Source organism: Stomoxys calcitrans, chromosome 2, assembly GCF_963082655.1.
Source record: "Stomoxys calcitrans chromosome 2, idStoCalc2.1, whole genome shotgun sequence".
Lineage (NCBI taxonomy): Eukaryota > Metazoa > Arthropoda > Insecta > Diptera > Muscidae > Stomoxys > Stomoxys calcitrans.
In genome coordinates, this window is record NC_081553.1 from 50756528 (window position 1) to 50767549 (window position 11022).

Genomic DNA, 11022 nt, shown 5'->3' on the forward strand with positions numbered 1-11022 from the left:
CCCTGTTGTATGCTCATAAGCTTTAAGCCCAAAGAAAAAAAAACACAATATTGTGTTAAGTGCCGAAAGAAATTGCGCTGCGTCATATGAATTTGGTGGGTTCTATGGCAAACAATATGTGTTTGTTTTCAGATGGAAAGATGCGCTTTGCTCCCCTTGATTTCGTTTGCAGTGCGTCCGGGCTGTAATTGAGAGGCGTCATATCAAAAACGAAAAACTTGTTTGGTCAGTCTATGATTAGACATCATTCAGTTCGTGGTGATTAGGAAGGAAGCGCAATAAAATAAGTAAAAGTTCGCCAAAAAAAAGTTAATGAGATATTTGAGCTTAGATAATAAATTTAATCTTAAAAAAATGAGTTGGCAAAATTTTGAAAAGTAGAAAGTGATTAGTTTTTCTCCAAAAGTTGTTATATTTTTTTCCTATCTCTTCTTTTGCTAGCTATGGATTTGTACTATCTCTCTGATTCGCCTCCCTGTCGTGCAGTTTTGTTAACAGCCAAAGCCCTTGGCATTGAATTAAACAAAATACCTTTGGATTTTGAAGCCGAAGAACATTTGAAACCGGAATTTGTACAAATCAATCCCCAGCATACCGTACCCACTTTGGTTGATGGCGACTTCATTTTGTGGGAATCTCGTGCCATAATGATCTACTTGGTCGAAAAGTATGGCCAAGAAGATGATCCCTTGTATCCCAAATGTCCAGAGAAACGAGCTTTGATTAATCAACGACTTTATTTTGATATGGGAACCTTATTCGGTAGTTACATCGATTACTATTATCCTCAAATGCTGGAAAAGAAACCTGGAAATCCCGAACTGCTTCCTAAGTTAGAGAAGGCCATGGAATTTTTAGATATATTTTTATCCAACTCTGATTATGCTGCTGGTGATACCATGACCTTGGCTGATCTGGCTTTCCTGGTTAGTGTTAGCTCTATGGAAGTTGTGGATTTTGATATCAAACGTTATGAGAATGTCTACAAGTGGTATGAAAATATCAAGGAAGAAGCCCCGGGGGCAGCAGAGGATTGGGAGATGTGCTTGGAATTGAAAAAGTATTTGAAATGAAAGTGTGATGAATAAAGATAATGTTTGTGAAGTTAATTAATGTACCATTTTTTGTTCAGAACTTGAGTTTGCTGGTTTAACTCGCCAGAGAGAATATTTAATAGCAAAATGCATGGGACTTGGCGGGTAGACCCATATAACTGACTCCAAATTGGTTGAAAGATTTGTGTTTTTGTCTTACAATAGGCATCCAAACAAAAAATCGCTGAAAACAAATCACAGCTCGTTTGGGGCGTTTCTATTAGCTTCGTATTGTCCTGAACTGGGTGTCGGATTTGGGTTTTTTCAGTTTTTATACCCACCACCGAAGGATGGGGATATACTCATTTTGTCAATTTGTTTGCAACACTTCGCAATATTCATTAACGACCCTCTAAAGTATATATATTCCTTATCAGCGTAAACATCAAAGACGATCTAGCCATGTCCGTCCGTCTGTCCGTCCGTTTGTCTGTTGAAATCACGCTACAGTCTAGACCGATAGACCGATCCGCCGATTTAGGGTCTTAGGCCCATAAAAGCCACATTTATTATCCGATTTTGCTGAAGTTTGAGACAGTGAGTTGTGTGAGGCCAGTCGACATCCTCCTTCGATTTGGCCCAGATCGGTCTAGATTTGGATACAACTGCCATATAGACCGATATCTCGATTTAAGGTCTTAGGCCCATAAAAGGCGCATTTATTGTCCGATTTTGCCCAAATTTAGGACAGTGAGTTGTGTTTGTCATTTTGACATCAATTTGACCCAGATCGGTACAGATTTGGATATATCTGCCATATAGACCGATCTTTCGATTTAAGGTTTTGGGCCCATAAAAGGCGCATTTATTGTCCGATGTCGGCGATATTTGGGACAGTGAGTTCAGTCCAGATTTGGATATATCTGTCATATAGACCGATCTCTCGATTTAAGGTTTTGGGCCCACAAAAGGCTCATTTATTATCCGATTTCACCGAAATTTGGGTCAGTGAATTGTGTTAGGCACTTGGACACTTTTCTACAACCTGGCCTAAATCGGTCCACATTTGGATACAGCTGCCATATAGACCGTTATCTCGATTCGATTTCATTAAAGTTTGACACACTGACTTATGTTAGGCTTTTCGACATCCGTGTCGTATATGGTTCAGATCGGTTTATTTTTAGATATAGCTACTAAAAAGTCCAATATTTTGTTATACACAATTGAACAATAACTTGAACTTATTAGTATTTGGTCCAAATCGGAACATATTTCGATGTAGCTGCTATGAGACATAAGGTATGCTTTTTTCACCGGATTTTGACGAAAGGTGGTTTATATATATACCCGAGGTGGTGGGTATCCAAAGTTTGCCCCGGCCGAACTTAACACCTTCTTACTTGTTTTTATTTTTTCATACCCACCACCATAGGAAGGGGGTATACTTATCTAGTCATTCCGTTTGTAACACCACGAAATATTAGCCATAGACCCTACAAACTACATATATTCTTGATCGTCTCGACGTTCTGGGTCGATCTAGCCATGTCCACCTGTCGAAATCACGATATAAACCGATCTCCAGAATTGAATCTTTGAGCCCCTGGAAGCGCCCGGTTTGGCTGAAATTTTGCACATAGTGTTCTTTTATGACTTCCAACAACTGTGCTAATTACGGTCCCAATCATGCTATACAGCTCCCATATAAATCGATCTCTCGATTTGACTTCTTGAGTTCCTACACCAATTTTTTGTCCGATTTGGCGGAAAATTTGCATGTGGTATTCTGTAATGACTCCCAACAAATGACTCCCTAATACTGTCCAAATTGGTCTATAACCTGATATAGCTTCCATATAAACCGCAAGCTGCACTTTTTGGCCGACTTGGCTTATATTTTTCAGGTAGTGTTTTCTTATGACTTCCAACAACTGTGCCAAATCAGCTCCCTGTTGTAGCTCCCACGTAAACCGGTCTCTCGATCATTCTTGTTTGGTTCCTAGAAGCTTCAATTTTTGCTGATTTGGTGAATAAAATTATGCCCTACAACAAAATTTAATTGCATACATTTTTACGAAAAGCCATAATGGTGGGTTCACAAAATTCAACCCGGCCGAACTTAGTTTTTACTTTTTTAATAATACGATGCATGTAAAAAAAATTAAAAGCATAAAAAAAACGAATGCGTATTTATGAAAAAACTACAAAAACAGTCCGTTTATGCCGGTGTTTTCACCGGTTTATTCTGCAAAAAAATACGCCAAAACAGCCGCGCAATGGACTAAAATTACTGGTGATATGACTGGTAATTTATGTTGCAAAATGCAAATTTTTCCCATGAACATTCCACTAAGAAATAGAGGCTAACTTCTCACATATCAATGAGTGCAGTCCGATTCAAGTTTAAGCTCAATGATAAGGGGCCTTCTTTGTATAGCCGAGTCCGAGCAGCGTGCCGCAGTGCGACACCTCTTTGGAGAGAAGTTCTTACATGGCACAGTACCTTACAAATGTTGCCAGCATTAGGAGGGAAAATCCACCGCTGAAAAATGTTTTTTTCTGATGGTTTCGCCACTAATCGAACCTGGACGTTCAGCGTCTTAGGCGGACATGCTAACCTCTACGCTACGGTGGCCTCCGGTAATTTATGCTATGTTATTAGGAGTGAATTTATTCCAAACTACCTGCAGTGATATGATCGGGTAAATAGCGCTTTTTTGAGGTCAAAAACAAAAATTTGAGGACACTTCACATAGTCCACTGGTGAACGAACTTATTACCCACCTTTGCATAGGTCTCCCGCATAATGATTTCTGCGGTAGCTGTCTTTATAAGGATGAAGTAGAGATTGCTTTGCACATGTCCGGGTTTACATGCGCGCACTGCAAAAAAAAGTTGGCTGAAATTTAAGATTTTCCTTATTGAAGGATTTACATAATGAAAACGAGCCAAAAAACCAAAACTTTAAAATAAAAATGCTATATTTATATTAAATTTCCTGTTCTCTTACGGACATGACGATACGTTTCAAATTTTAATCGCTGATTGATTCTTGTTTTATTTTATTGACAATTGTGAAATTATTATTTATTGAAAAATTTTCTTTATACCCTCCACCATAGGAAATATGCGTCTGAGACCCCATAAAGTATATGTATTCTTGATCGTCATATTTTAAGTCGATCGAGCCATGTCCGACTGTCTGTCGAAAGGAAGCTTGCTTTCGATGGAATAAAGCTAGACGCTTGAAATTTTGCACAAATACTTTTTATTAGTGTAGGTCGGTTGAGATTGTAAATGATAAAATCGGACCGTGTTTGGATATAGCTGCAATATAAACCGATCTTCGATCTTGACTTCTTGAGCATCCAGAGGGCGCAATTCTTACCCAATTTGGCTGAAATTTTGCACGCAGCGTTTTAGTATCACTTCCAATAACTATACTAAGTATGGTTCAAATCAGCTCATAGTCTAGAATATCTGCCATATAAGCCGATCTTGGGTCTTGACCTCTTGAGCCACTAGAGGGCGCAATTCTGATTCGATTTGGCTGAAATTTGCATGAAGTATTTTGTTGTGACTTCTTTAACACCTGTGCTAAATATGGTCTTAATCGGTCCATAACCCGATAAAGCTGTCATATATACCGATCTTGGATATTGGCTCCTGGAGCCAAAAGAGGTCGAAATTTTCATCCGATTTGGCTGAAAATTTGCATGAAATTGGTTGTCATAACAACCAACTGTGCTAAGCATGGTTTAAATCGGTTCATGACCTGAAATAGTTGCCATATAAACCGATCTTGGATCTTGACTTCTTGAGCCACAAGAAGGCGCAATTCCTATCCGATTTTGCTGAAATTTTGTACAAAGGCTTCTTCTACGACCTTCAACATACGTGTTCAATATGGTCTTCATCGATCTATAGCCTGATAAACCAATCTCCCGATTATGCTTCTTTAGCTCCTACAAGGCGTAAGGAATCGGACTATAACTTGATATATCTCCAATAGCATAATAATTCTTATACATTATTTTATGTTTCCCTAAAAAGAGATACCGAGCAAAGAACTCGACAAATGCGATTCATGGTGGAGCGTATATAAGATTCGGCCCTGCCGAACTTAACACGCTCTTACTTGTTTAAACTTAACATCTTAACATTACACAAGTAAAAGCGTTAACCTTACACAAGTAAAACCGTTCGGTCGGGCCGAATTTTGGGAACCCACCACCATGGATTCTGCTATAAATCTATACGAAAATCCTATGGGGGGATCCAGATCGTGAGAAGACGAGGCTATTAATGAAAGGAAGTAAGAAGGAGGTCAGTATAGCTATTGGTATCATAACGGGACACATAGCACTACGGGCTCATTTATGTAAAATCGGTGCGGCAAGTGATAGCATGTGTAGGGCATACGGGGAAGATGATGAGACGCTGGCGCATTTCCTTTGTCATTGCCCGGCTTTCGCGTCTAACAGATACCGGCGCTTAGGTGGAGACACAATACCAGACATGAACCAACTTAGGGGAGTGGTATTGAAAACAATTAAGGATTTTGTAAGTAGCACGGAATTCCTAACTTAACATTTTCTTTTTAGAGGTTACTTTATAGATATTAGAGCGCACAACAAGCCAATTACTGGCTTAGGTATATGTCCATAGTTGCATGGGGCGGATTAATATCTGCACCCTCTTTTCAACCTAACCTAACCTAAATACGCTCCTATTTAAAATGCTATTTTGCGCTTTTACCTAAGGTGCACTGTTGTCTTTTCCCAAAGTCAATTTCCTAGCCTTCAACGATTCACTTGAAGTTTTTGTCTTTAATAAAAAGACAAAAAGTTAAAAGTTAAGGACTTATTCACCTACCATATAAAATAAAAAATCCTTAAAATCAAGGAAAATTTCTTTCACCAAAGGCAGTGTTCCCTTGAAAAGTTGGAAAATGTATCATCTTAAAATTGGGTTTGCTAATCTTTGGCTCAAATCTTTAAAATTAGGGAAAAAATCCATGTTGGAAAAGCGGTTTTTCTCCAATATTGCAGATGTGTCTCTGAGAAGTCTCCTCAGAAATTTGGGTAAGACAGGATGGTTTCGCATGTATTGACTTTGACCAAAAATCATAACATTGACTTGGAGCTACCAAAATTTCGTAATGATTGGATAACAAATGCGATCTCCTTTATTTTAAAGAAACGACAGACGAACATCATAGGATACTGTTCATATTATAACCATAAATGGTATATAAATGAATACCATGTCTACGTTGAAAGTACTACATCCTACTGGATACCGTTGATAGTACTACATCCTACTCTCGTATCCTACATTGTGTCGGCACGGATTATCGGTAAGCAATGGCCATATTTCGATTTCTCTATTTGTTTGGTTTCCTCTACAGCGTGGAACAGTCTAATATACATATGTTATATGAACGATAAAACCAAGTCCTAGCCGACTTCGATGAAATTTTACAGAGATGTTAAGATAAGTAAACAATCAATCTTCTGTTAAATTTTCATGATGTTGCATACATAGAGCTATATTAAAATTTTAAGCTATGTTTGCCAAAATCACTAATATATCATCTTGAGCCAAAGAAAGTGATACCAAAGCTGAGCAAGTTTAAGGCCATACAAAAAGATGAATATCACAATTAATATTTACAAATTCATACTTTAAAAAAATATATGGCACTTTAAAAGTGATGTAATAGTTTCAATTCTATAGCAATTTTATATTGCCAAAACTCCCATTTGGGTGGTGTCCCCAAAAAAAAAAATATTCATAAAAGAATTATTGTTTAAATGCATGCCCATTTAATACAGTTAATTAGATTGCGGTTAACATGAAAAAGAGACTAAATCAATTATTAAGAGCATTATTAAATTGTTTTTGAAATAAGAAGAAAAATTGATAAAATGTTTATACATGTCTTACATCTGCTCGTCCGTTCGACTCTTAACAATATGCCCACCAACTTCATTGCAGATAAACCCATTTCAAAGGTACTGTAAAAACCGATTTAACAATTTGTTTTCTTTTGACTTTAGAAGCCTCAATTTGGCTTAAATTCGAATGTAAAACACACATACATATGACTTCCATCATCCAGGAAAATATAGCTTATACCTTATTTGAATTTTTGGAGCCCTAGGGCCTCATTCGCTGAATTTTTATACCCACCATCACAGGATGGGAGTATACTTTTCTAGTCATTCCGTTTGTAACACCTCGAAATATCTAGGACCCCATAAAGTATAAATAATCTTGATCGTCTCGACATCCTGAGTCGATCTAGCCATGTCCGACGGCTGTTGAAATCATAGATACATAATATTGATGTAAGTCGTTGGGAATTGCAAATGGGCTTTATCGGTTAAGATTTGGATATAGCTCCCATATAAACCGATCTCCCGATTTGACTTAGTGAACCTCTGGAAGCCCCAATTTGTGTCCGATTTTTATGAAGTTTTCCACATGGTGTTCTATTATGACTTTCAACAACTGTGCCAAGTACGGTCATACTCGGTCAAGAATCTGATTAAGCTCCCACATAAACCGATCTCCCGATTTGACTTCTTGAGCCCCTGAATCCGCCATTTTGTCTGATTTGGCTGAAATTTTGCACAGAGTTCTGTTTTATCTCTCTGTGCTAGGTACGGTCCGAATCGGTCTATAACCAGATATAGCTCCCATATAAACCGATCTTCCGATTTGACTTCTTGAGCTCCTGGAAGCCGCCATTGTTGTGCGATTTGGGTGAAATTTTGCAAATAGAACTCTATTATGACTTCCAATAACTGTGTCCAGTATAGTCTAAATCGGTCTATAAACTGATATAGCTTCCATATAAACCGATTTCCCGATTTGATTTCTTGAACCCCTGGAAGCCTCAAATTTCATCCGATTTGGATGAAATTTTGCATGAATTGTTATCTTATAACTTCCAACAACTGTGCTAAGTACCATTCAAATCGGGCAAGAACATGATATAGCTCCTATATAAACCGATCTCCTGATTTGATTCCTTGAGCCCTTGGAAGTCACAACTTTCATCCGATTTGGCTGAAATTTTACCCATAGCGTTGTGCTATGACTTCCAACAACTGCGCCTAGTACGGTCCGAATCGGACTATAACATGATTAACTTCTTCTTTACAAGCCTCAAATTTCATCAGATTTGGCTGAAATATTGCATGTATTGTCCAGTTCTGACTTGCAATAAATGCGCCTAGTACGGTCCGAATCGGTCTATTACGTGATATAGCTCCTATATATACCGATCTCCCGATTTGATTTTTTGAGCCCCTGGAAGTCACAATTTCCATCCGATTTGGCTGAAATTTTGCACGTACTGTTGTGCTATGTCTTCCAACAACTATGTCGAATACGGTCTAAATCAGTCTATAACATGACATAGCTCCCATATAAACCGATCTTCCGATTTGACATCTTGAACACCTGGAAGCCTCAATTGTCATCCGATTTGGCTGAAATTTTGCACACAGTACTCTCTTGTGACTTTCAACAACTTTTGTTAAGTGCGGTTTAAATCTATAACCTGATATAGCTCCCATATAAACCAATTTCCCTATTTGACTTCCTGAGCCTTTACAAGCCTCAAATTTCATCCGATTTGGCTGAAGTTTTGCATGCATTTTCTGTTATGACTTCCAACAATTGTGGCAAGTACCGTTCACACCGATCAAGAACCGTATATTGTTCCTATATAAACCGATCTTTAGATTTGACTTCTTGAGCCCCTGGAAGTCATAATTTTTGTACGATTAGGCTGAAATTTAGCCCATAGTGTTATGTTATAATTTTCAATAACTGTGTCTAGTACGGTCCGAATCGGTCTATAATCTGATATAGCTCCCATATGAACCGAACTCCCGATTTGACTTCTTGAGCCCTTACACGCCGCATTTTTTGTCCGTTATAGCTGACTTTTTGCACATAGTATTCCGCTATGACTTTTAACAACTGTGTTAAGTATGGTTTAAATCGTTCCAGAACCTAATATAGCTCCCGTAAAAATCTTAGACGATCTAACTATGCCCGTCCGTCTGTCTGTTAAAATAGAGAGAGTCTTTAAAAATAGAGATATTGAGCTGAAACTTTGCACAGATTATTTTTTTGTCCATAAGCAGGTTAAGTTCGAAGATGGGCTATATCGGACTATATCTTGATATAGGCCCCATAAGGACCGATCCGTCGATTTAGGGTCTTAAGCCCATAAAAGCCACATATATTAGCCGATTTCGCTGACATTTGAGACAGTGAGTCGTGTTAGGCCCTTCAACATCTTTCTTCAATTTGGCCCAGATCGGTACAGATTTGGACTGCCATATAAACCGATCTCATGATTTATGGTTTCGGGCCCATAAAACCCGCATTTATTGTCCGATTTTGAAAAATTTTGGGACAGTGAGTGTACAATTTGGTTAGCAAGTAGCTGTAAGTGGACTGTAGGTTTTATTGAAGCTCCCAAATTGTAAGATATGAAAAAGAGAACTGTTGAAATAAAAAGCAACAGATCAGATTTCACAAATCGATGCCCAAATCGATTCAGATTTGAATATAGTTGTCATATAGACCGGAGGCCACCGTAGCGCAGAGGTTGGCATGTCCGCTTATGGCGCTGAACGCCCGGGTTCGAATCCTGGCGAGACCAGGATTGTCACCGATGGTTTTCTCCCACTAATGCTGGCAACATTTGTGAGGTACTATGCCATGTAAAACTTCTCTCCAAAGAGGTGTCGCACTGCGGCACGCCGTTCGGACTCGGCTATAAAAAGGTATTGAGTTTAAACTTGAATCGGACTGCACTCATTGATATGTGAGAAGTTTGCCCCTGTTCCTTAGGGGAATGTTCATGGGCAAAATTTTCATTTTGTCATATAGACTGATCTCTCGACTTAAAGTTTTGGGCCCCTTTGACATGTTGCTTCAATTTGGCTCAGATCGGTTCAGATTTGGATATAGCTGCCATCTAGACCGATCTCTTGATTTAGATTTTGGACCCATAAAATGCGCATTTCTTGTGTTAGGCTCTTCAACTTTTTTCTGAAACTTGGCAGAAATGGGTCCAGATTTGGATATAGCTGCCATGGAGACCGATATCTCGATTTAAAGTCTTGGCCCTATAAAAAGGCGCATTTATAATCCGATTTACTGAAATTTGACACTGTGGCTAATGTTAGGCTTCTCGACATCCGTGTCGTATATGGTTCACATCGGTTTATTTTTAGATAAAGCCACTAAAAAGACCAATATTTTGTTATACACAACTGAACAATGACTTGTACTTATTAGTATTTAGTACAAATCGGAACATAGTTCGATATAGATGCTATAGGGCATAAGGTATGCATTTTTCACCGGATTTTGATGAAAGGTGGTTTACATATATACTTGTGATGGTGGGTATCCAAAGTTCGACCCGGCCGAACTTAACGCCTTTTTATTTGTTAACTTATCAATAGATGACAATTATGATAGCAGTTTCTATGCTTCCTATTTATGTCAGTTATAATATGGCACTACCTCATACTAATGCTAAATTTCCCATGAACATTCAATTTAGGAACAGGGGATACTTCCACTACCTCATATTATCATTATAGCTTCAATTAGGCCCACTCCAAAGATTTTGTCTACATTTAATTCTTTTTTAGGGAAATTAAGCAACTCACAGATAATCAATTTCACCACATCAACGAACATTTCTCCAAATTTGAAAATAGCAAAAATAAAACAGAATTTATTTGTATTTTTAATAAATAATCATCAACAATATCTACCGGCGTCCGCCGCAATACAACACAACACAACAATGCTTGGCTATCAAACAGGTTTCTAATAAGTATTTTGCCAAAAGAACTCGAAAAGCTGCTTATTCATGCTTATGTTCTCTTTTTTCGGCAATTTTTGAGCAAATAAACCCCAAATATATTTTGGGAAAACACTC

At 38.2% G+C, this 11022-nt stretch overlaps 1 protein-coding gene across 4 annotated transcripts; it reads left to right on the forward strand.

Annotated features, from left to right (window-relative positions):
- The first annotated feature begins 201 nt into the window (after positions 1 to 201).
- Positions 202 to 1109, forward strand: LOC106083105 (glutathione S-transferase 2). Of its 4 annotated transcripts, none has more exons than XM_013245952.2 (2): positions 202 to 287; positions 442 to 1109. In XM_013245952.2, exon 2 carries the CDS (start codon positions 444 to 446, stop codon positions 1071 to 1073), a length of 630 nt encoding a protein of 209 aa, XP_013101406.1. In that variant the 5' UTR covers positions 202 to 287; positions 442 to 443; the 3' UTR covers positions 1074 to 1109. The 4 variants fall into 4 exon arrangements, with proteins under 4 accessions (XP_013101406.1, XP_013101407.1, XP_013101409.1 ...); XM_013245953.2 differs by having other exon boundaries at positions 231 to 293; XM_013245955.2 differs by having other exon boundaries at positions 258 to 308.
- The last annotated feature ends 9913 nt before the right edge of the window (positions 1110 to 11022 follow it).

Excerpts from the sequence above, each read along its gene's own strand:
- LOC106083105 (XM_013245952.2), top strand. The coding sequence starts at position 444 with ATGGATTTGTACTATCTCTCTGATTCGCCTCCCTGTCGTGCAGTTTTG.